Source organism: Clytia hemisphaerica, unplaced genomic scaffold (assembly GCF_902728285.1).
Source record: "Clytia hemisphaerica strain Z4C2 unplaced genomic scaffold, Clytia hemisphaerica genome assembly, whole genome shotgun sequence".
Lineage (NCBI taxonomy): Eukaryota > Metazoa > Cnidaria > Hydrozoa > Leptothecata > Clytiidae > Clytia > Clytia hemisphaerica.
The window spans coordinates 25924-52766 of record NW_027103528.1 but is presented as its reverse complement, the minus strand read 5'-3'; the positions used below and the strand labels follow the sequence as shown (position 1 = coordinate 52766).

The following is a 26843-nucleotide window of genomic DNA, read 5'->3' as shown; positions in this document are numbered from 1 at the left end:
TGAGTGTGGAAAGACAGGAGGAAAAGTGATGATTCCGATGATACCTGTGAAAGACATGATTGTAACCGAGTATCCAGCTGATTTTAAAGATGTCATAAATAAAATGAAACTTGATGAAATATCAAAATTGGCCAAAACTGACCAATATATATTAATCGTTGGTGCTCGTATTTTCAACGGCAACAAGTGTAAATCAGAAAAGATGCAAGAAGTCGAAACACGTGTACGTTCACACATGAGACTCCTGAGTCGTCTTCTTTTAAAATTTATCGAATCCTTGGGTATAGCAACAGATTTGAGGTCAATGTTTGATAGAACAAATATGAAACATTTGCGATATGCAATTGAGTCTCTTACTGAAACTGAAGCCAATGAGCAGAAGTCCGGATTGAAAGTGCAAATTCAAAATGTTATTAAGCTGGCAGCAAAAACATTGGAAGCACATTTTTCTTATTGAAGGGGATAATAACTCTTCTATAATGATCTGTGAATTTGTTAAAGTGTTTTCATTTGGTTGAGAACGAACTTTTCAATGGAGCACTTTACAAAATAAAGCAAAAACGAAACAAATCAACGAGACGCCCGGAAAATTTGCCAGATGAAGAAATCGTTCAGGATCTGAAAAAATACCTCCTTGATGTGACGTTAAAAGAAAATTTCATTTTCAATCCCCCAAGCAACGAGTACGTCCAAGTCAGTCAGAGATGCAACATGTGCCAGACTAACCATGTTTAATGGGCGCAGAGGAGGTGAACCGGCAAGGTTATTTACCTATCAATGGAAAGAAGCTATTGAAGGGTTATGGCTTCGACCCAAAGTGAGGGAACAATACAAACGAGAGGTTAAAACTAAAAACAGAATCACCTATCAAGAAGGAAAAGGTGATAAACAGGTATGCGTCTTCTTTCCACCAGACACGGTCGATGCTATGATTTTCCTCTGTGACGAAAAAGTGCGTGCCGAAGCTGGTGTATCGAAGCTAAACAAGTTTGCTTTTCCATCCACGGGAAACAGCCTTCTACATACTGATGGATGGGCAGCACTTACAACTTGCTGTAAAAAAGCAGGGATCGATTCAAAAATCAACGGAACCCTCAATCGCCATCGAGTATCGTCTATTATGGGTGCCTTTGATATGTCGGAGAAAGATAGAAATTTATCTTATGAACACTTTGGACATTCCGAGGAGATGAACAAATATGTTTATCAGATTCCACAAGCAGAACAACAGCTTGCACGAACTGGGGAGTTTTTGGCCCTTATTGACAACAACCATAATCCTTTTGAAAATATTGACCAACCTGCTGACATTAACCGACCTTCTGGCGTTGTACCAACTCCTGACATTGTTCTGTCATCTTCTGAAATTGGCAAGCCTTCAGACAGTTTTTCAACATTCAATTCGAAGAGTGAAAATGAAAAGAATGGACATAGAGAAATAGGTATGAATTAAACATGTGCTAATTATTTAAATAGGTGACAATTTCTAAATGCCTTTTTTGGAGATGTAAACTTTACTGTATTAGAGGATTTTAGAGATTGAGGATTAGAGGATTGTTTTAAGATTGAAGTTTTAGTCTTTCTAAACTCATGATCAATACTACAAAAGTTCATTTCTTTGCTATTTTTTCTTTTTAGAGTTTTTCTGAACAACAATTACATCACAAATTATTCCACTCAATGATATTCTTCCAATGATGCTAAATTTAAGCTATAAGGAAAACAAATAAGGGTGCACACTTATTGTGAACACACTTCAGTAATGTAGTGTGGTGAATAGGGACAGAACATTGATCAATGTCATTTTTTATCAGGTACAAAAAGACAACGGAAAAGAAAGACTAAAGTCGAAAGTGACCCTTGTGATAGCGATGAAGATGATCCAGTCCAAAGTAAGCTTATAGTCCAGGAGCCAAATCCTATTCTTTATCTCTCTTCTTCTAGGGGTACTTTTTACCCTTTGTAAGGATTTGTTAAGGAAAATATCTTTCCATGTATGATATAATTTGCTTTATCTCATGAATTTATTGACAAATTGCTTTGAAACTTTGCCAAAATTTTCAAGATAGATTGGTGATCATCATTGGAGAAAAATTATTTTGGGGTATAGGGAAAATTTGAGTATTTTCACTGAATTTTGACACTTTATAAGACTGGGACTTACCAAAACAACTTTTAATGAGGCACATTTATGATAAAATTTGATGCGATATACCAGAAAAATTTCTTGTCAACTGTATTTGGTATAATTTTCAATGCTTCAGGGGATAAAAATGCCCATTTTTACTGAATTTTACCTAATCTGAGCAATTTTCACTGCTTATCTTGCCTATCTAAAATGGTTTTAAAAGCAGTTTTATTTGATTTTAGTGTAATATACTCTGGGAAATTACAATTCTGACTTGAAACTATCACATTCAGGGTGCAACTGGACAAACCAGGGGGTAAAATTGCCCATTTTAGTGGACTTTAATCGGTTTTTATTTATTTTTGGGCCCATTGGATCCCTTAAATATTAAGGTGTACGAAATTTGATTTCTAATTACTGGAAACATTGATACTTTCTGATAGACAAATAGAGGAAAGCAATCTGTGGTTTTTATTAGCTAGCATCAGTCATACAATTGGCAAATCAGGGGGTGAATATACCACTTTCTAGTTTGCAGTCGCCTGAGTTTGGATGTTTTTCTTGAGAAGTTTCCTCAAAAACTTAAATTTTTAGGAAGGAGACCAGCTCTAACAAACTTTAAATACCACTCAATCATTTCTTAGTCCTTTTAAAGGCAACTACACAACATTTTGATGCTTTTAACTGAAGTTATGGCTACATAGTTACAGTGATTTAGCGTAATTTTGTCAGCTTATACTTCCTGAAACGGTCACTATTGCCCGTTTTTAAGTAGAACTTCTTATTTTGAGGCAATCTACTGTTATAAGGAAAGTAAAATAGCGGAAAGAAAGAGAAGTCACTTCAAAGCATGAACTTATAGAGGACATCAAGTTCTACTTTCATCGAAGATGACTTGGCTTTCTTCATCAGGCAGGCCGTACCCCTTTAACCCGCAACAAATCACTTTAATTTATACGCCTTCTAGCAAATATTTATCAAGTACAAGACTCCAGATAACAATTGTACTTAAAACACTGCGAGTAGGGACCTTTTTGGGAGTACAAGAAATTTCAGAGCAAAAGCTATCAAAGTTACATTAAGTTACTGTAACAATGCAGCCATAACTTCAGTTAAAAGCATCAAAATGTTGTGTAGTTGCCTTTAAAAGGACTAAGAAATGATTGAGTGGTATTTAAAGTTTGTTAGAGCTGGTCTCCTTCCTAAAAATTTAAGTTTTTGAGGAAACTTCTCAAGAAAAACATCTAAACTCAGGCGACTGCAAACTAGAAAGTGGTATATTCACCAAACTGCAAACTAGAAATATATATATTTTCCCCTGATTTACCACCTGTATCCCTGAATGACGGACAATGAAAACCACGAATTGCTTTTTTCTACTGCCTACCAAAAATATCATTGTTTCCAGTAGTTAGAAATCAAACTTTGTACACCTTAGTACTGTTCTATGGGTTCAAATGGGCCCAAAAATTAATAAAAACTATAGAAATTGTCTAAAATTGGCAATTTTATCCCCTGGTTTCTCCAACTGCACCCTGTATGTGAAAGTTTCAAGTCAACATTGTAATTTTCTAGTGTATATTACACAAAGATCAAGTTAAAACTTTTTTCGAAGACATTTTAGGCGAGATAAGCAGTAAAAATTGCTTAAATTATGTGAAAATTCAATAAAAATTGGCATTTTTACCCCCTGAAGCGTTGAAAATGATACTAAATACAGTTGAAAAGAAATTTTTCTGGTGTATCGCATCAAATTTTATCATAACAAGTTTGGTGCCTCTTCAAAAGTTGTTTTGGTAGGTCCCAGTCAAAATTCAGTGAAAATACCCAAATTTTCCCTATTTTCCCCCAGGTTAAACCCCCAAAAATAATTTTTCGGAAAACCTTTTAGCCAATGATGATCACCAATCTATCTTGAAACTTTTGGCAAAGTTTCAAAGCAAAAATTATATCATACATGGAAAGATATTTTCCTTAACAAATCCTTACAAAGGGTAAAAAGTACCCCCTAAACTCGGGCCCAGTATGAAAAATTGACCAGGAATTAGGGTTGGGGACCGACCATTTCTTAAACTATGATAGTTAAGGATTCCAAAAATGTATAGTTTACCCTGTAGAATCTTGGGTTAAGCAAAATGCCATTTTTCAGGTTTGGCCCCCGGACGATTATAGAAAATTATTGAATTAAAACTCATTGACTGGTTCCAGTGGTCATTTTGATTACCTAACCCTATAGAAAAGTTGTCTTTTCAAAATTCATTCATATTCCTGGTATGCTTTTGGTCTAAATGTTAACACAAAAAACTTTAATCTTAGATCAATTCGGTAGTGGAAAGCTAAATTTTAAGTCGTCAAATTTCTTCTTTTATAGCCAATCGATCGTTCAAATGGAGCGAGAGATTAATAGAAGCCTTTGATAGATCTTTCCAAGGATATGTGGAAAGAAAAGAAAAGAAAAAAATGCCAAGTAAGCGAAAAAAATGTTTTGCTTTACACCCGAAAGCTTTGTTAGCTTAATGGGCTCTTCCAGAGAAAAATTCTTTCATAGACTTAAAATATATACTTCAAGCGCTTATCCGTTGACATTTTGTTTTCCCCACATCGTTGTGCATGAGTCAAATTAACCCTTTTTCAAGAACTTATTTGCCTCGGAGCATTTTATCCTTCACTTACCCTTTACTCTTCATTTGATACCATTTTAGGTGTTGAAGAAATGAAAGAATTTATGAAAAGCAACGGTGAGGATGAACGTCTGTTTGGGAAGGTAAAGATACGTATCAATAATGCGAGATCAGCTGTAAAATCGCGTGCTGCAAAACGAGCTAAAGCAATGGGACTTGAAAAATAGGTATGTTTTGATTCTTTGACGTTCAGTGAATTGCAAGGATTTTTTATAGAATCTGGAAACATGAAAAGTCAAAGGGCAATCAAGGTGCTTCTATTGTTAAAAAAAATGATACGCAAGCTTCGTCCTGAAAGCACAACTGTCATAGGGACCATTCAAAAACTACGTATACGCTCTGAGGTTGAGGGGGTCACTAGAAGGGGGTCTATCAAGAATTGTATGTTGGGCATAAATAAAAAGATAAAGTGTTTTTTATAACTTAGCGATACCAAATGATTTAGCGAGTTTCAATTTTGCGAAAATTCGCGAAAGTGAAAGAGAGGGAGGAGCTGACCCTCCGATATCATCGGACCGGGCCCTATCCCTGGATCTAGTTTCTTATCCCTAGATAGGAAATCACAGCGCTTACCAGACACATAGACGCGCTGTATCGATGATGTTCGAACAGTACGGGAGAACCTTACGTTCTCGCAGGTACTGAACACCACACCACATTAATGTCCAGCATATCTCCCCATACTCTTGTATCAGAGTGATGGTACCCTATTACCCTCACATGGTTTGGGGTGACCTGGGCCAAGGTACATTCACTTCCCAAGTGAATCGCAGCACCGAGTGGGAATCGAACCCTGACCTCCAGCACGGAAGTCAAGAACGAGGACCACTACACTACTGCGCCTCAGGACTCATCTCTCGAAAGTTAATCCGATTAAATTAGCTTTTTTAGATGTAAGACTTTCATAGTCAAACAACAAAACAAAATATTTCAAAACGGTATTGTTCAAAAAAAGAAATAAAAATCTCTTGAACTGCATTTTTGTTTTATTTCCAAGCGCGGACTGGATCGAGTGGTCAGGACATTACTTAAAACTAACAAGCAAACCTAACGTGACCTCCAACTATACTGTTGTTTGAACGAAGTCGTTCTTAATAACGTTCTCTCTGGTAACTAATAGTCGGAGGGGGGGATGGAATAAGCGAGTGGGGTTGAAATAAAAATGTCTTGGTCGGAAAATTTTCGAAAAGAAGGTTAATACAGCAGAATTAAGGCAAAAGAGGGAACTTTCAAAAAAATTCCCAAAAATCAATGAGCAGAGGGGGGGGTTGGAATAAGAATGTCCTGGGGGGAAACTTTTGTTAATTCTTGATTTTTTTCAACCCCGTAAGACCTTATTAGGATCAACCCGTCTATTCTATTTTTGGAAAGAAATCTAGGTCACTAAGGACAATCTCTCATTTTGCTCTAAATAGACGATATCAGCTTCATATGAAAACTCAGATTTGACCCCCGAGAATTCCCCACAATGCGAAGAAAATTTTACCGCGAACTTTTTTCTGTGCAAAGCATTGTGGACAATTTTTGGGGGTCAAATCAATGAAGTATAAGCCCGAAGGGCTAGAAGTCAATCTCTTTGGTAGGATTTGAAGCCAACAAATCCTACCAAAGTTGCGCGGCCTTGAGCGACCCGCCTGGTTTTTACACAAATGACAGATTGAAACTAAAATTTAGCGCTTAATTTTGAAAAATTTATCACTCGAAAACAAAGGAATTGCTAGATTCAATCCGTCATCAAAAATACGGCGCATATTTTAAGGCTTCAATTTTACTTGCCTGAGAAAGGTTAGAGATTGACCTCTAGCCCCCAAGCGCTAAATTTTAGTTTCAATCTGTCATTTGTGTAAAAACCAGGCGGGTCGCTCAAGGCCGCGCAACTTTGGTAGGATTTGTTGGCTTCAAATCCTACCAAGGAGATTGACTTCTAGCCCTTCAGGCTTATATTTCATTGGGTCAAATATGAGTTTTCGTATGAAGCCGATATCGTCTCTGGCCTCGTAAAGTTGCTATATTTCAGGGCATTGTGTCCTCAGGGTCTCAACTTCCCCTAAGAATTTCTTGTCCCCCATGTGAGCTTTTCCTCCCTTGGGGTAGAGTCATGCCTGATAAGACCCCATCAGTTTAAATTTTAACTCGTCCCTTGAGCGCCAAGTAAATCAATGAGTGGTTCGGCTGAAAATTTTTCTAATTTAGGACTCACAGATCCTCTAGATACAAAGAATATTTGGTAAAATTTAGACCCTGAAGAGCTATTATTGAAATGATTAGAAATCTATGGTTCAAACGTTTCTAGGCAGCCTTGATTAACGTAAATCTGAAAATCCCCCCCCCCCTTCCAGAGACTTTTACGTATTATTCCCATAGGACATTCCCTCCTTATTTTTCCAAAATTTCCATTTGTCCCCCCCCCCCTTCTCTAAGGGGAGAGGCACCATGCGAGGGTTTCCATCCAAAAAGTACCTTGAAGTAGCATCCAGAAATCAACCCAATGAAGTAGCATCCAATTTAAATCAACCCAATACCCTGCCAATACCCTAGAACAGATTCAATTCAGATCATTTTGTTACAATTGATAACTTGAAAAATCTGGTTGAGAAATTTTATCATTGGGTAATTTTCTATTTGTTTACAGGCTTCCTCATCTAAAACTCCTATCGCCGATGCGAATTTATTTTTGTACATGGTGGGAAGTATCCTCGATGGTCGGAAGTAGCATCGCCAGTCGGAAGTAGCATCGCCAGTCGGAAGTAGCATCGCCAGTCGGAAGTATCTTGAACTTAGAAAACATAGTTTACGATGGTCGTATGTATGGTGATCGTGGTCGGAGGTATGGTGATCATAACAGCTAGCCTTACTCGCGAGGTCTGTTCATCCGTACATGTTTATTATACATTTCTTTTTTAAACTAGCCTTGGCTTGGGGCCATCCATATAGTACGTACGCAGTGAAGGGGGGAGAGCAAAAGCATACATCTATTGTTTAATTGACATCATTTCTATTGTTCTCTGCGTACAAGGGGGGAGGGGGTATCAAATTTTTGGAAAATCTTTGCGTAAGTACTGTATGGACGACCTTCCATTAATTATCACCGTCACCCTTTGCTCGGCACTTTTTTTCTGAGTTTTTAGCAAATTTGTCAGGTCAGACTTTATATCTCCTGATCTAGAAGGCAGTCAGACTGGTTTGGCAGAGGGGTAGTAAACATCAAATCAATCCACTAGCGGACAGAATTCAGTAAGTCAGGACAAAATTTGGTGACTTTCAGTTTTAGTGTGGTCGTTGAGCATAATTTACAGGAACATAATATAATTTGGCTAAAATTTTGACCTGACCTCCTTTAAAAAACGATTATGCCTCAGGAAAAATTTCCCCAAAATCCCACTGGTGGAACACCCTTTTAAGGGGAAATTTCTATTTTCCCCAGGCAAAATCCCAAGGCCAATTTTTTCGAATTTCAAAATTGATTTTCATGGCATATCATATATGCCATTCGAAAGCTTTCGAAAAAGTATATAGAAGACTTTTAAGCGAGTATAGCCGAATTCTTAACCTGACTCAACATATTTTGGCAAAAAAGGTCCATTTTTCGATTTTTCCCCAAATATGACCGAAATGTGCTGAAAAATAGAGTTTGCAGTTGAAATATCTCAAATTTGGTTGAAAATTTGGCTTTACTCGCTTTAAGTCTTTTATTAGCTTTCCCAGAAGGTTTTGATTTCTGAATTTTAAAAAGCATTTCAAAAGACCATGGGTATGTATGATATGAAAGTTAAATTAAACTTTGTAAATTGTGTTGAGGCTAAATTTCGATCAAATTGAAAGTCACCGTCAAAATCAAAAAGCTCTCCATAGTGTCCTTGTGGGTTGGTTGCCCCTCCCCCCCTTGAGATTTAAAAAAATTCTGATCCCCCCCCCCCCCATTTTAAATCCCCCACCTAGAGTTTGAAAAATTTTCTTTGCCCTAATTGAAAAAATTTTGGTAGCCTGGGAGGCCCCGCAATTTCATGTGTTTTTACTCAAAATTGATATTACCTAGAGATTTTCACACGTGCACCTAATCCACCTCTCCTTTGGCATTTTTTTCCAAAAAATAATTACGTTCGAATTAGAACTTAAAAATTCGATTAAGGGATACCTTTGACTTGGAGTACGAGGAGTAAGTGTTCTTAGAGTTTCTTTATTTGTTTCTAGAAAACAATAAATTCTTGCTTTGAACTTTCTTTGTTCTTTGTCTACATTTTCTCATTGACAGATGCTGCATTCGACGTTGAGTAAAATTACTTGCAAATTAATGAAGCCATCGTTTTGTCTGCCGTTGAAAGCAAGATTTGGCTGATTCTGCAATAATACGTTTTAACTTCCGACCGTCGAGAGAAGATACTTCTGACCATCGAAATTAGCTTTTTTAAGTTTAAGATCCGACTTCCGACTGCCGATGCTAATTCCGACCGTCGAGATGAGATACTTCCGACCATCGAGGATACTTTCTACCAATGTGCGAAAAAAATCGCATCGTCGATTATGATAATCAAGAATTTGAAAGTTGGAAATTAAAGATGTTTTATTTGTTTAAAGAAACTGCCATCATGGGTATCATAAACATTGGTTACTAAACCTTAACGAAAAAGAGTTGCTGTTCCCTGATGTAAAAGTTTTTTATAGGGTAACTTTATTGGCCATAATAATGAATGAACAAATTTTTCGGGGAAGACTAGCGATTCCTTGAAAACTTTAAGCGAACTTTAAGGTCTGAGTTAAACGGCCGACTTTCTGCCTTCTACCTCTCGGGTACCTAATAGCCGTGGGGGGAGTGCACTAATTAATTTTTCAAAAATTTTCCACAAATCATATTTCGTGGGTGCTAATTTTTGCGAATTAGCCAAAATGTGCGAAAATTAGTACGATTAAGGTACCCTTTGTTGTTTTTGTTAAGTTTTTTTTTCTGGCTGTAAACGCTATTTTCAATCGACGTTGTTCGGAATTAACTTACTTTAATAGTTACTAGATTATTCATTTTTCTTTATTTTTGATACCTTTCAGAACAATTTCTATATTTTTGACCGAAATCATTCTAGTAAACTTACTGCAAAGTTATTTTTATTTAGGAAATCTTAAGCTTATTATGACGAAAGAAAACGGGTTTCTCCTATTTCTCTTACATCACTATGTACCGGTTTTCCTGCACTTAACCTAAGAATTTTCATTTGCCTTGTGTTGTTGAATGTATTTTTAAACGTACGCTCGGGTGCCTTATTCCAACCCCCCTCCCGCACGCTCATTGATTTTTGGGAGAATTTTCTTTTGATTGAAAGTTCCCTCTTTTGCCCTAATTCTGTTGTAGTAGCCTCCTTTTCGAAAAATTTCAACCCAGGACATTTTCATTCTAACCCGTCTAAGCGTCTTTACTCAATTTTATTTGACGTCAAAATGGGTCGGTAACTTACATATTGTCTGTATCCTGCGATTGATAAGTTTGTCCATACGAGAAATTTTTCCCTCAGATGTCAACATAGTTCACACATTCTCTCAATTCCACACCTTTGGGCAACATTTCTTATCCTTCGTGTCGACTTAATGCTGTTTCCAGCTTTTTCTGAGTGAAATTTAAATGTCGACTTTATATTGTTTTGAATACACTTCTTATCCTTCATGTCGACTTAATAATGCTTTTTCTGAGTAAAATTTAAATGTCGACCTTATATTGTTTTGAATACACTTCTTATCCTTCATGTCGACTTAATAATGCTTTTTCTGAGTGAAATTTAAATGTCGACCTTATATTGTTTTGAATACACTTCTTATCCTTCATGTCGACTTAATAATGCTTTTTCTGAGTAAAATTTAAATGTCGACCTTATATTGTTTTGAATACACTTCTTATCCTTCATGTCGACTTAATAATGCTTTTTCTGAGTGAAATTTAAATGTCGACCTTATATTGTTTTGAATACACTTCTTATCCTTCATGTCGACTTAATGCTGTTTCCGATTTATTGCCTTTGCCTACAGATAAATTTCACCCCAAAATCGTACGACCTTCCCCCATTTTATTATGACCTAGCATTTTATGAATTTTCTTCCAGAGTGCCCACCCTCTAAGCACAGTAGAGCATATTGTTTTGAATCCACATTCCATCAATTATGTCGACCTAATGTTGATTCCGATTTTTTCTAAATGTCGACTTATAGTCGATTAAATGTTTTCAATAACGCAAGGGCGACATGGAAGGTATGCAAATCGTTATGTCGACATTTTTTCTAATAAATGTGATTCCTCAAAAAATCAGAGACTACAGTTCTTTTGGTTAATAGGAAAACGCTCTTCTAGCCAAAATTTTGCGTCTAGTATGTGTTTAACCGCGTAAAAACTGTGTCGACATAAGGTATGATTTTATATAGTGTCGACATATGGTAGATCGGTTGTATATAAAATGAATATGAGGATATTTTTTTTAATGATCTGCGCATGTAAACTGGAAAATATTTTTTGCTAAGGTCAAAGTAATGAAAATGGATAAACGAAACCTCATTTTGGCAAAAGAAATCATACATTCAAAACCACGAAAAGATAATTTGATTTTCATTCCAATTTTCAAATTGTTAATACAATCACTGTATCAGGGGGAAAAATCCGTAAAAAAAAACCTTCCACTAATTCCTTGTTATTCTTTATAATACAATCACCTCCTCTAAAACCATAGCCAAAATTTAGATGGTTCTGTTTTTGATTTCTCATTCATCTAACAATGTTGTAATTAACGCCATTTACATCTATGATTCCGGTATTCAAAATTGAATAATATCTTAATGACCAGCGTCGCTGAAAATTATAACCATGGTGCCACCAAAATTAACGACCTTCTGTTATTAATACAAAGAGGAATTTTAATCCATGTGACTGAAAGAATTTCCATAAAAACCATAAAAATTGATAGAGTAATTTTCAGTTATTACTGCATGGCTAACCACCGCTGAATTCTCTCATAAGAAATTTGCGCACCCACGCCAGCCTGCTACCTGCTGGGAAAATTCCTAAGGGGATTACAATCTAATTAAGTGTTGGCTATAGATATCTCGTTGATGCCAAAACAATCAATTTTGATAAATCACCTCTCATTAGACACGCGTTTGCAGACAGAGAGCTATGCGTGGAAATATCCAAGCCGATTCTGATTACTCCACGCTTGGCACGTATTCCCTCTAAAGATCATGGCTCCATAAAAGAATTAGCCCAGGTTGGTGCACCACTTTGATCTGTTTCATCCGGATTAAGGGTAAACATTAAATGATTTTTGAGCGCGGTGATTGGCTAAAGCCATAAAACCGTAAAACCAAATAAACGCAATAAGAATGAAAAATCAGAACCTAGTCGTTTTCGTTTTCGTTTTCAGACGGAAAAACGCGACTCAGCGACAGGTTTAAGTACAAGCTGAAAGATAACTTGACCTCAAATAAATTGCTTGCCCAGTTCAATTTAATTCAATAACTAAAAATAGCCATATCAGTGGTTTATAATTGCGGGGTCAGCATGGCGCCTCCATGTTTTCGGCTGAATCACCCACCTAACGAACGCATTTTTCTTGAAAACCGCAAAAATTATTTTTACGCTAAGATTTTCTTTCTTTTTTCTTCAACAACATTTAATAGCCTCTACTCCGCAAACCATCCAATTACCCACGGACATTATTAAAATACCTGTATAATTACAAATTTTAAAAATGATACAAATACTTATCGGTTAAAAGATCGTTTCTTGTCGGTAAAAAGTCGTCGGTATTCCCGAGAATCAATTGGTCTTTTTTAAAGAGCAATAAAGATGGGCCCCAATAAACATAGAGGCGGGTTTAATTTAATACGTCTTTTAAAATGAAGCTCCTACTTGGTAAAAACTTATATATCATCCAACTTAAACAATCTATTGTAAATTTTTGTAATTAGTATAGAATTTCAAAGGCTCGACAATAGATAACAACCGTTAAAATAAATATCACGTAGGCCTTGACAGACCACAAACTACCCAATTTGGTTATAAATCAGTCTGAGAATACAACCCAACATAGTGATAAACACCTCCTCGTTTTACTTGTGGTTTGTGTTGTTGATTAATGGTGTAAAATAAGGACAGTTCGTGTAGGTGGTGTGTTGCTGTCCCAGACAAAGGGCCACACAATTGGTATGAGATAGATGCTTTTAATTGTTTCTGAAGGGTAATAAACATGACCACCCTTCCCATCCTCAGCCGACGCTATTTCATGTATCAACGCATATTTTTCTCTCATAAATGTTTCAAATGGCTTTGACCTTTAATTACAGCGTCTTGGCTAAATTATTTTCAAAGGAAGATTTCTGTTACCATATCTTTAATATAGAAGCCGAAAAATACCATCTCGACTTTTTGCGCGATTTCAAAGTTTAAATGCGCGATAATAAAGTTTGCTGCGAGATTTTACCGATAGGTACTCTTTTCAAGATTTTGAGACAAAGAAGCTTTAACAAAAATTTTCCGAAAATCTATTTTTAGTTGGTTAAAGATACACCATCTAAAGCAATCGCATCTTATTACACAGGTATTTAAGGTTATAAACTAGAGAAGAAAATAGGGATTAACAATGGTGCTTTAAGCCGAGATAGACCAAAAAAAAATTTGAGTTTTAATGTTTTAATGTTGAGTTTTTAATGAGAATTGGCGGCAATCTCCATTGTCAAAAATTTCTTCTGAAAAGTCATGATCTAAAAATTCCGCAAATCTAGAAAATGATCGAAATGTGACAAATCGACAAACCATAATGAAAAACCCTTTTTTACTTTTACTGCGACATGTATCGGATATACGGGAATTTCAGCGTCAATAATAATTTAACATTTCTGAAAGATAACGCAATCAAAGAAAATTGATAAATCACCGACTGACATTGCAACATAGCCTTACATCATTGAGCTTAAAGTCCCTAGAGTTGTAACTCTTGCATTGAAAACGAAGCCACTTATTTCCCATCTAAAACACGTGACCCCTGTGGGTTTCACACAAATCCAGATTTCTAAAAATGTTTCGCATTAAAAGAAAGAAAGCATTACATTTAACCCGGCGGCGCAAATCTTAAGGATTCATTTTTTCTTGTTTGAGAAAGGTCGACAAATCCACTCTCACCCAATGCGTGAAGCACCCCCTCGATCATCCAGGCAGATTGTTAGTTGATACTAAAACTACTAGAATCATCCTCTGTACCGAATGAAGTATTCTTTAGTACCATCAAAAATCACTTGAAGGAGTTGTACTTAAAATCCAAACTTTTTTTACTTTTTAGAAATTTTTGTTCACTAATAATTTGAGAACAAGGTAGGTAAGTAAGTTTGCGACCACAGTCCCGAGGGCGATCCGAGGGCTCCCTTTTCTCTAGCTGTCTAACCGAAGGTAGGGGAGGGCACCACTCCTTTCCCTGGATTTTTCCACTTACCCTTACTCCGTCTCTTTAGTTGCTGAGTATCAAGCAGAGAGGAACCAAGTACTATTTTGAAAATCTTTGGTATATGACCAGGCTGAGGATAGAACCAACAACCTTGCGCACCATAGCTGGATGCTCTACCTTCATGCTACGGCCACATAGGAATACAACTTTTTGACCGTAGTCGTGCGGGCTTTTTTGTCCGCTTTATCCCGCTAAAACCGTCCCAATCCTTTTTTGACACATTTTTCTATTGTCTATTGGTGTGAAAAAAGGACTGGGACGGTTTTAGTGGGATAAAGCGGACAAAAATATGCCCGAGCGGCAATTGGTGGCTACGGTCGAAAAGGTGTATTGCGCAGCAAAGTTTACTTAGAAATGCTTCAAAGCCGAAAAGACAGAAAATCCAAAACGTTTGCGTGATAAATTTTATATTACCTCTTCGTTTTGAGTACGAAACCAGTTTAACCCTTCATGTAACTGACCCTTCCCCTTAAACGTTCTTCATTTGGTCTGATGGTGTCTATGTGTATTTTCTAAAGCAGTCTAGTATGTGGTGGTTTTTTTCTTATATCAGCGTTAACAGCGACATAATTCACCACATGGCAAGTTTAACACCGAAATACCGTAACTTTGTCCTTCGCAAACAATGAAACACCGACAGAAAAAGGGCATATACCGTTACAACGTCAAACCCATACGCCCCCGTGTATTGGGCTTTGTAAAACATCAACTCTATTTACACTTAAATGTTTGAGAAAAACACTGGAAAATGTTTGAGAAAAACACTGGAAAATGCTGAAAAAAAACTATGGAATGGTCCCCCTCCCCCCAGTGGCAATGTTTAGTGCGAACGGCCTTCCCAGCGACTTTTCCGATGCCCTTCAACATTGCAACTGGGGGGAAGGGGGTGAAGTTTGTATTCTACTCTTGTGTGACAATTTTCGCCGATGATTGTAACAGTTATCTGACTGGTTCACGCACATAAAATAAAACATAAACAGTATGGATGAATTGAAACGTTATGTGAGGACCCTTGATTCATCATATGGGAAAAATGTAGCAAAAAAAACACAAACCCAAAGATTGTTATAACAAACGGACCGGATGCTTAGCAAATCACTAATCAGTAGAAAGTTGAGTAGTTCTCTTGTCTTTGGAAATGGGTGAGCTAGAAAGATAGGTTATGCTATGTGAGGGGTTGTTAAGAAATCTAAACAAATGACTAGCCTGAGAACTATGAGAATGATAAATAAACAGATTAAGTCTGGCTTCTTTCATTGATGATTTTCCGTTAGAATGGAAATCGAAAAATGTATCTTGTTTGGTGATTGTATCTTTGTACGAGTCTGAAAATGATGGAAATTTCGATATTTTGAATACAATAAAATTTACATCTTTAGTTTGTTTTCGCACTTGGATTGCGAGTTCCACACCTTGCTTTGAGTATGGTTTCGACTATGACAGAGGTTTCCCGGTAAGTACTTTATTGAAGAAAAACTTCATGTTTGTCCTCTGGGTTTTTCACAACGAAAATATCTTGCTTAGAACGAATGGGATTTGAAACTCCATTGTTGCCAGCGGGTACTTCGAATTAGTTATTGGGAGCACAGAGATTGAGAACGAGATTCCAGCAGGGGTTTTGCTTTGTTTTTGGTAGACTGGCGAATGAAAAATTATCTCTGGTGATTTCTAGATTCTAGGCTGGTGAATTCTTAGCAAGTACAGTGTATTGATTGGCGTAAATATGTACTTGAGAATTGGCGAAGAGAACTTTTCAAATGGTGATTTGTAATTTCTTTCGTGCCTTGAACCAGCGAAATTCGTCGTTCACCGGGCCTAAATAAGACCCCTGGCCCTGTATCCAGTAGAGCTTCCGAAGTAGATGAAGGTTCTACAGGAGATGAAGCTTCAGGAGATGGATCTTCGGTCTATTTTTCAAGGGGATAACCTTTGGTCCGTTTATCATCTAAATACGTACACGTTTTTTATAAGAACAAACTATATAAGGAACATAAGGATTCGATGCCCAAAATGTTAAGAACATTTTAAGGTTTTGGGTACTCTGAAACACCCAATTTCTTAGGGAAATGGACAAAATTCCCCAAAAAATGGTGTTAAGAACATTTTTAGGCTTAAAACTCAAAAAGTTAATAACATCCGAGCTTTTTGGATGTTCTTATAAAAAAAGAATTTGTAATGTGATCAAAATATTCAAAGTCATTAATTTCTTAAAGGTGAGCTCAACACATGCATGAAACTAAATTTAAAATCTTACTATCGTACAATGGAATTTCAAAAGCTCGAAGATTACAACGCTGACGTTCAGATTGTGATTAAGTTGGGACCACAAATGTCGAAGATAAAAGGTCAACCCGCGCTTAACCGACGCAAACCTGAAATAACATCTATTCCGTTCTATAACTATGTACGCTCATCAATTTAACTACAGGATGCACACAAATCTAACCACTAAACACAAAAATGAAACAACCCCATTACAAATTTTACACATTTTTAGAGTACAGAAACTTCTTTTCGGGGACTTTTATTACCGGAAATATGAATTAAGTTGTTTCGAATTTTTCCCATTCCCGCAATATTATAGCGACGAACTTTTGCCTCGTCATTTGAGTACCACCGAACTCTAACTCTAACTCAGCTTCTTTTTTGAGTAACCACGGAATTATCTGGCACTATCAGTAATCATCAAAAAGCCTATATTAAGCAGAAACGAGGTCGTCACTTTTAGAATTAGGTTCGCTATTTTTTTTAACTGAAATCGCTATTGAAAATCCCATTCCAGTCTTTAAAGTTAGAGTTCGGTGGTAATAGACACCATACGCCACGCGTAATTTACAACATTTCTGAGTAATGAACAAAGGATATACAAGATTGAACTGTTTCAAATTTTTACCATTCTTTTATTATTAGCAAATGGTTTTATTTGTTACCCGCCGTAATAATACACTACTATGCGTAATTTATAAAATTTTGAGTAATGAGCTAAGGTTTCCTGCCCTCTAGACATTGAGTAATATCATTGCCTTTTAAAACAGCCGAGTATAATTAAGAGTTTGTGGATTATTTTGTTATTTGTGTAATTAATACCTCTGAAAGGATCATTTGGGTGTTGGTATGTTTTTTTATAATTGGGACTTTACTAAAAACTCTCAAACATGACCGAATTCATTTTCGTTTTAGTTAGATCGTACGCAAACTACCAAGTTATGAATAATCACACAATTCTAGTATATGCATTTAGGGTTGTGCTTTTAAATTGCATTATAAGGATTTTGGCATATCTCATTTCCCCATTTAAGTGACAGTGTGACAGTCTACAGCTTCCGACAGGCTATGGATTGACTTAGAAATGTCTTTTCATGGCATCTTATTTTTCCTTCGCTAATCAAATTAGGAAAGATTTGAGGCTACTATTTTTCTTCTTAAAACTTACGCCAAACTTACGTAAAAATCAAACTAAATATAAGCAACGTTAATCTATCCTAGCTCCCAGCTTCCCTCGCACTAAAACACAATAATCAAACGATAACAATGCTAAGTAAACTCATCCAAAAAGCGTAACTGAAATTATAATGCATTAGATTAATTACGTTAAACTTGCGATAAATTTATAGCTTAAAGATTTCGAGGTTTACGGGAACTCAGCGAAAATTTTCTAGTTTTCGTAAATAACAAATAGCTTCATAACTACTGTCAACTAAACCAATGGCCCAAAAAACATTATCAACAGTGCCGTAGGAAGCATTTTCATATTGGGGGGGGGGCTGAAGTTTAGTGACACCGCGAGAGCCAACCATGGTTTGGGCCGATGGGGGGGGGGATTTTGAAAATTTAGCTCTAGATTGCTTAAAAATACACTTAAAACATGCACATAAAAGACAATTACACGTTGTTTTTTTTAAGAAACTAGTTTTACCAAGCAGCCTCAATGTTTCTTAAGAAATCGGCCTTTTGAGCCTTAAATGTTTCTTACATGTTTCTAAACTTTTTGACATAATTAGCCTTGATTGGAAGGTTCTTATAAAAAACCGAATTAAAAAATGTTATTTTCTAATTCTCAGCCTCAGCATGTTTCTTAGATGTTTCTTAGTTTTTAGGCATTCTGAGCCTCATGTTTCTTAAAAGTGTGTTTCTTAAAAAAAAAAGACGTGTATGACAAATTAAAACAGAAAAACTTTGCAATTTGCAAAATAACCATTTTTGAAAAAATTATTGGGGGGGCATAGCCCCCCCTTGCCCCCCCCAGTAGCTACGGCACTGATCAACAAATCATTTTCTTACTATCCACAGTACTTGACTTGATAGTAAAAATATTTTCTGCTTGATAAAGTAGGAGTAACTATGTGAAGAGTAAATTGTAGTAGTTCAAGTATGCAAAAATGTATTTGGCTAACGTTTTTGCCATATCTATTATGCCAATGAAAATATTATCCTAGTTTGACAGAGAAGAACGGTACAAAATTCTAGATTTAATAGATTGTGAAATCGTTACCAGCGTGAGAAAAACTTGAATATTATCGTCAATGATTCTAGTGTACTGTTATCATAGCAAGGATGACATAGCTCAAGAAAAATTTCACTTGAGGCAAGCTATCAACTCTTAGGTTTGGGTGTTATATTAACCTTTCAAAGCCGCTGTCTTTTTTTGAAAAAGCCCAAAAAGTTCATCATTTTTTTCTGGAAATTTATTCTTTCAAAGGCGATTTCTCGACCAGGACAAACGATTCAGATATCAACTTTGGTATCGTTGGAAAGCCCTTTCTCTCAGCTACAAAAAATAGCAGATTTTTTTTCTCTGAATCGCAAGTGGTCAGGAGTTATGACCAAAAGATTGTGTATCGGTAAAATGGCCTTTTCAAAACGTATATATACGTATTCTGGCTTCTAAGGGTTAAGTGAGCTCTTACATAAAAAGATATCTCTAATCGGATTAACTTCGGATTAAATCCAACGAACCTAATCCAGCCTTCTTTACTACAATTTATTCTTGTTCTCGAATTTCAATGTTATCATTTGGTCTACAAAAGGGTTTTAACAGGTTTTTATTGGTTTTTTAATACAATACACTTCAAATACCATAAGTCAAGAGTTTTGTTTGTTGATCTTATTTGATTTTCGCGAACGCTTAAGTTTAGAATATGAATTTAAGGTCATACGTATGTATCTCTATAGAACAAATTCTTAGAGCTTCGATGTTCAAAATATTAACCCTATTCAACCTAGGCTTTTAGGGGCGGTTCAGAACTAGGGGAGGGGGGGCTTCTCCTGTACCACCCCTTAACTTTTAATCTGGTGGGTCTTTTTGGATGAAATTCGGTACACAAGATCCTTGTCACGTAAGGTAACTTTTGAAAAAGAATTTTTTTGTTGATGACGTCACTCATCATGCCCAAAGTGAGCAAAAACCGAAAATTTCCTTTCTTCTTATAAATAGCTATTGTATTCTAAAAAAAGCTTTAGAAAAAAGTTGTCTGAGTTTAAAATGCTTATTTTATCCTAAATATTCAATAAATTACGGTTTAAACGATATATTTGACATTAAAAATAAATTTGTGTCAATTTTTGTGACACCTTACTGTCAGAAATGTCATCATGCTCAAGGTGTGAACAATTTTTGGTGTCAAATTTTTTTTAATTTTGAAGCTAAATAAAATTTAAGAATTTACAGAAAATTTCACGGCAAAAGCTCTATCATTTCAGGAGCTATTACCAATAGAGTGACCTCCGAACAGAAAGAGCCCCCCCCCCCCTAGGCCGAATAGGGTTTAAGAACAAATTAAGAACATTTTAAGGCATTGTGAATTCTTAAACACCTATTTCTTAGGAAATTGTACTAAAATACTAAAGAAATGGTGAAAATAAGAACAAGTTAATGAAATGTTTAGGCTTGAAAGTTTAAAAAGTTGAGAACATCGAGAAGATCATCCGAAAATTTGTGTGTAAGATTAGAGATCCCATTGCTTGATTGCGTAGTCTGAAAATTTCAAATGCTCTTAACTTTTTGAGATTTAAGCCTTAAAATGTTCTTTAAATGTTCTAAATATTACCATTTTGTGGCTATTTTCGTCTGTTTTCCTAAGAAATCGGGTGTTTTAGAGTTCCCAAACCCTAAAAATATTTTTAACATGTTCTTAACATTTTGGCCATCGAGGCCTTATCTTCTTATATAGTTTGTTCTTATAAAAAACGTATGTCTACGTTTTCCAATCTGTTGTTCACTTATAAAAAGACTACAATCATGGACAAAATATTTGAGACAAAAGGGAGTTCCCGCTGAAATTTTAAACACCACAAATGATTTTTAAGCGCCTTGAAAAAGTAGAGTTTTAACATTAGACTTAAAACTTAGCATCTTAGGAGTTCAGGATTTAAAAGCTCAAATTTGCTCGAATAAGGCTTGGAATATCGCCTAGAAGCCATCAAACCCCTCTAAAATCGATTCAATGAAAGAAAGTGGAAGTGCTAAAACAGCAATTCTCGCCCGAACTTTAAATTCTGAAAAACGTTAAAATACACTAAAATCTCAATATATTTCGACGATGATTGTAATCATTTTCAGAACCCCTGGACAAACTAACTTTTCACCGATGCACCACGGTCGAAATTTTCATGTAGACCTTAAAAGGTACAATAACTTAATGGCGAGGAAATAGGTTTTAATTATTGAAAAATGTCATTGGTTGATGAGACCTCCAATTAGACATTTATTTTAGAAATAAATTTCGGAAAGTGGTGTTGCGGTAGACAATGATATAAATTGGAGTTTTCTTACGGCCCATTAATAACACATTTTAATGAAGCCCGTTGTTTTGATGAAAATTAATATAATATTCAATTTGGAATAATGACAAAACATTTAAAAATTATTTAGGAGGCGCCGCACCAAAATTGTAACTCGGCAACTAATGAAAAATTCTATCTTGATGAAAATTGACGAAATCCTATTGATGAAAATCGAACTAAATTTGGAATAAATCTGTCTAAAGGGTCCAAAAAATGTCGAAAACCTTTCCTTCCGAGGATCGAAGTTCGATTTTCGGTTCGGGTACACCCACGAACATACTCATAAACCTAAAAGTCTCTAGGGGTTTGATATTCAAAACAGACAACATTTAAAAAGACTGAAAACCTAAAGCTTCAAGTTGATATATCCTCCAATAATTGAGATTCCAGGTTATCCTTAAGCATCGAAGTTCGAAATCCTTACCGAAGCCTATATAACGGTATTTTACCGTGATAATATTGTCAAGAGCGATATGTTGCAACATGTTTCTCCCAAAGAAACAATATGTTATCAATAAAACGGCAATTTCAACGACATTCCATATCTTTAGAACAACAATGATCCATATTCTTGTATTGAGAGAAACGTTAGAATGTCGGAGTTGTCGTTTCATTTTATAAGAACCATTGCACTGAGAATAGTTCATAAGACGCAAGTAGAATTAAAATGAACTTATCAGCCTCGGAAGTCTTAAAAACCAAATTAAAAATTAATCAAAATTCTATATTGCTGCAGCTAACTAAGAAATTGTTGATGAATTTAGCACCAGCGAAGGAATCAGGATGAATTATAAGGCTAACGATATAGTTCTTGGTTTAAATAATGAGCTCCGTATATTTATCATGTTCCGACATGATTCAATCCGTCACAAAAGATTAGTATCAAAACAAGCAAATCCGGCAGCTGATTGTCACAATTTGATACAATATCACAGCAAAGTGTAGGACGGGCACTTTTTGAACTGAATCCATTTTTCAAATTGGATTCGTAGATCTACGCTTAATGTCGCTATAAAACCCGAGAAAAAGAAACCGAAGATAAAATCAACCCTTTTCCTAGACTTGGCAATTTCAAATTTAAACAATTTGTCCCAAAATAATTATTACGTTCAAAGAATACTTACGAAAAGATTTTAGAATTTCTTAGAGAAAAAAACAACACTTAAAGTTTGAAAATAATAAAATTCTGATGCCCAATGATTTACCTTAAGGGAATTAATTTTAGGGCATGAAATTGACGTTTTTGAGGAACTAATTTTTTCTAGGAGTTTTTGAGAATTTGTAGTGAAAATAGCATTTCGCAGAATTAATTTTCGCGTTAGACACCCAAAAACGAGAAAATTAGTTACCGCAAAACTTAGTTCCCTTAAATAAAAAAAATAAAAAATAGCTCCATACCACCTGAAAGCCTTACTTCTAAAACATTAAGTTTAATTATACAATGAGAGGGCGTCATTCCGGGCAATCTTAACCAACAAACAAAGGGTACGTTCATATATGGAATTTTGTGTGTGAACTAATTTCAAAATAAATCAAAATCTAAATATACATGCATCCGTTCTCATTATATCATCCTGACAGCAAAGTAAGGACCTGTCAAAAACGTTCCGACAATACAACCATTGTCTGGCTGATTGTTGGAATGTCTGGTCTGTGATTTAGTAATGTAACCCATGTCTCTAAACCAAGGATAGTTTTAAACTTCACTGGTCATGACCCGCCCTAGTTGTGACTGCGAACAATCTCGGGCACTACAATGGATGAATTTGAAGACACAAACATCCAACCAGATTTAAATTAATGAAAATAATTTGTATGGTAAAATAAAGTTGTGAAGAATGCTGTTTTTTTCTCCACTCGCTTTTAATACGAACAATCACCAGATTTTTTAGGATTACAAGCATATAACATAAAAACGATGAAAATGGCTTTCTTTCACATAGCATTAGCTCAAAAGAGCATTTTCATTAGACCGTAAAAAATAAAAAAACTACGAAAACTTCAAACCTAAAGAAGACTTTTCTTTCAATATAAACTGGTTACAGCAAAAATACAGTTTGAAGTTTTGCTAATCCATCCTCCTCTTCAAAGTTCAGGGGGAGTTGTAAAAGCTTAAGGCGTCGTACTTTAAAACTACCTTGACCTTAGCATGTTCAATTATGAAACCGAATAAGTGTGCCAAGAGAGGTATTATGAGGACTAAGGCGTTGTATATTTAACAGTGACACAGGTAAAAAAAAAGCTAGAAAATAATTATTTACAAATTTCAAAAGGAAATCTTGTAATGTTGGAAAATTCAGATGTATTGAGCACTCGAAATTCGCGGCTTGCGTCATCCCGGTTTTTTGTGGTAAAGTGTGGTTAAAATTTTGCGGTAAAGTAACATTGGCGAACGCACGAGAGTTGTGGTTTCACAGGTCTAAAGGGTCTATGTATGGAGATGCAAAAAGTACAATAACTCAGGGAGAACTCATTCTCCCTCAGTTATTGTACTTTTTTAGGGTTGCAAGAAGATAAACAATGGTATCCAGGTCGAATATCCAAGTGTCTAATACTATATGTTCTACGTAGATGTTTCACCACAAAAAATTTGCATAGCGTTTACCGTAATTTAAAATCTAATGAAGTACGGTATAAACATCTTGAACCGCAATATCTTGTTTTTAACACTGTTGTAGGGAAAATTTTGAAGTATTTTTTCCTTGTTGCATTAACATAGTTTTCCATTCTTCACCTCAAAACCATATTAATTGGCAGCCGTTTTCCCTTGTTTTTAAGTTTAAAAAACGTAAATCTTGACCACAAAGACTAGCAAGACTGGTAAACAACATCAGATTTTAAATAACATTGACAGACATATTCAAACCCATAATAACTCTAATGAGGTCTGTGGTGATAATGGGGTCTATGGTAATCTGAATTTCAAGGCACTTTTGAAATTGACAATCGATGGGAGGGGGTACTTAGGCAAAAATGGGTGTTGCGGGGTATGTGCAGATAGTAAGGCCGGTCGGTTTTTTCAACTTTCAAAGTCTCTCTACAAGGGTCAGAAAATTCACAATTTTTAGAAAGTGCTCAATAAAAATTATCCAGTTCATTTTAACTATAAATTGCACTATCATAGTTCAGAAATTAAAAATGATATCTTCGTGACACATTCGGAGGAAAGGAATTTGAAAATTGGCAATAGAAAAAGGAAGATTTTCTGTGATAAAACTTGATGTGTAACATGTGTCGAAATATTGTGTAATCACCCATGAAGAAAACCCACATTTCTCAAGAAGATTATATACTACGTGTGCCCTTCGTAGACAAAGAGTGGTAGGTGATTATTATAATACGTCATTATGTACGACAAATGACGGACTCATTAAACGACAACGCCGGACAACCGTTGACTGTGGGTTTATTTCGTCGTCGAAATGACGTCATTTCAGTTTTTTATAGGAACCAAATATTCTTATTATTCCTTAATTTCAAGGTTGAAATATTCCACTTTTTCATATCTTACCAACACCAACTTGAAACCTATAGATTAAGCATTTTCTTGGTGGCTCTAAGCTATGTTTGAAATTTTGGGCTCATTTTAATTGCTTTAGCTATCAAAAAAGCGCTGAGTCAGGAAAGAAAAAGTCCATAAAATTGTATAGCTAAAAACGTAGTATCAATATAGCACTTATGATAATATAGCTTTGAACTTTCAGCTCCTTGGAAAGTCATTTGAGAAAATAAACTCAGTCTCCGAAAACAGTAGTTTTATTACCCCTTATTTCTTCAAAAAATAAACTCAGCAGATTAAAATACACAATATATAAGCTATCTAAAAGCTAATTTCTTTAAAAAATGATATGTTATAATATGAAGATGATGGTGCAAAATCGATTCTTATATCGATAGCTGTGACCTAGTACAAAATGAATGTAAACGGATGTATAACTATATGGTAATACTTGGTGGAGGTTTTATAGGAGACATCTTGATCAGCAACTGTAATGATATGCTAAAGACAAGTTAACAGGTAAGTCAAGAGAGAAAATTGAAAAACAGAAAAATTCAGGAGAGAAAGGAGCAAGAAATACAAGCTATCCCAGTCTAGTGAAATTTATTCATCTAACCAGTCTAATATGACATTGGCAAGTTTTTATATTACATTTTATAACCCACTAATAAAGCATTTAGTTAGCTGGTGAGCTGTGTAGGCAGCCCGCTGTTGCAGCTATGAATTAATCCTCATTAATTAGGTATCTCAATATCAGCAATAAATGTATACTTCACAGCCTTCACAATATCACTGTGAATAGATCATTATCGCATTAAGCTCATTTATCTTTCTTAATGAAATGGATTAAAGATTTGTTATAGGATCCTGGATGTTAATTGGAAATTTGGCTGGAATATTTCTTTTATTGTTGTCCTGAGTAAAGCCTTGAGATTAAGTTTGCTACTTATTTTTTTTTAATTGGGAAAGTCAACTAGGTTTAAAAACAAATTTTGGAGGCAGCAGAAGTACGATAAAGTGAGATACAGGTCTCGCAGAAGCGAGGAGACTGGGGAGACTTCCCACTTTTGAGCAAATGAGATTTTTTCCCTCAAATTCCTAGCGAATTTTATATCATTTTGAGCCTTCGCACCCCCCCCCCACTTTTACGGTTGTTCCGCCGGGTCTGGATAAAACTTAAGATTTCAAACAAAAAAATTGTAAAATTAAGAGGTCATTCAGGACCCATTTCACAAAAAACCTTCTACAAAATCGATTAAAAAAGGTAGGGCGTTACAGTTACATGTTTTTTTTTTATAAGCAAGTGTCTGCCCCTACATCAGGCTCGCATTATGCTTAGCATTCTATTGTTCTCAAACAATAGAGCCATTGTTTAGGTACCCAAAACTGAGCCTGCATATGCTTATAAACGTTATGCTTATAAAAGAAAAAACATGTATTCGTTTTGTAACTCAATGTAATCATTTAGGTTAATAATTTCCATGGTGAACGATACGCATGAATGTTTTTCATTGACAATTATTTGGAAGAACAATATTGAGCAAGAAAATACCTCTGCCTCATAGACCCGGTTGAAAATTTTCCCATAGCGGGGATGAAAATAGGGTTAGAAACTCTATTGTTCCCAGCTCAAAAAAATTCAATCAAGATGGTTTTAGACTGCAATTTTTCATGTTAGATTTCAAATGAGGATGAAATCAAAGTCAATTTCCCACTGGGGCTGCAGTTGTATTTTTCCAACCGGGGACAAAATTTTCCAGTGGGGTGGGAGTGCCATTGGGTCTTTAGCACGGGTCGAATAAAGGTAAAATTTACAATAGCAAATTGTCTATGTGTGGGTATTTGTGGCGTGCATCAACCTGCGCGCGTGCTGACGTTCGCGCGCAAGGAAGGAGGGTTAAGGGCCCTACAGTATCACATAATGTTTGTTTATGAAATTGCGTTGGACTTCCGATTTGATTCGATGATCCATGAGCAAGACTTAGAACGTTAAGTTTTATTAAGATGAGATTTTGTTGTTTTGATTTCTGAAGTACGCATTTTTTTTTAATTCATTGTATTTCGATGGGAATTTTTTTCAAGTACCCTAAACTTGAGAGAGGAGAATAGCCAACAAATACATTTTTGATAAAGCATATAAATTGAAGGACACTTAACAAGCATTTCATTAGTTTGTATTTAGACTCTTCATAGTGAAGATCAAAACCAAGCGTTATGGTAAAAGGTCATAGTTATAATGCCAAGTGGTTATTTATTAATCGAATATTGCTATGGGACATACTATT

General features: G+C 35.6%; 1 protein-coding gene across 3 annotated transcripts; it reads left to right on the top strand.

The window, feature by feature from the left end:
- Positions 1-702: 702 nt before the first annotated feature.
- On the top strand, positions 703-9967 carry LOC136799433 (uncharacterized). Of its 3 annotated transcripts, none has more exons than XR_010845523.1 (6): positions 703-1442; positions 1815-1892; positions 4500-4595; positions 4831-4976; positions 7442-7636; positions 9062-9967. XR_010845523.1 is itself a non-coding variant. In XM_067056141.1 (5 exons), exons 1-4 carry the CDS (start codon positions 728-730, stop codon positions 4974-4976), a joined length of 1035 nt encoding a protein of 344 aa, XP_066912242.1. In that variant the 5' UTR covers positions 703-727; the 3' UTR covers positions 7442-9967. The 3 variants fall into 3 exon arrangements, 1 of the variants encoding a protein (XP_066912242.1); XR_010845522.1 differs by having other exon boundaries at positions 7442-7671; XM_067056141.1 differs by having other exon boundaries at positions 7442-9967.
- Positions 9968-26843: the final 16876 nt, after the last annotated feature.

Coding starts and splice junctions, on each gene's coding strand:
- LOC136799433 (XM_067056141.1), top strand. CDS start 728: ATGTTTAATGGGCGCAGAGGAGGTGAACCGGCAAGGTTATTTACCTAT. Junction 1,443..1,814: donor GAATGGACATAGAGAAATAG/GTATGAATTAAA, acceptor ATTTTTTATCAG/GTACAAAAAGACAACGGAAA. Junction 1,893..4,499: donor TGAAGATGATCCAGTCCAAA/GTAAGCTTATAG, acceptor CTTCTTTTATAG/CCAATCGATCGTTCAAATGG.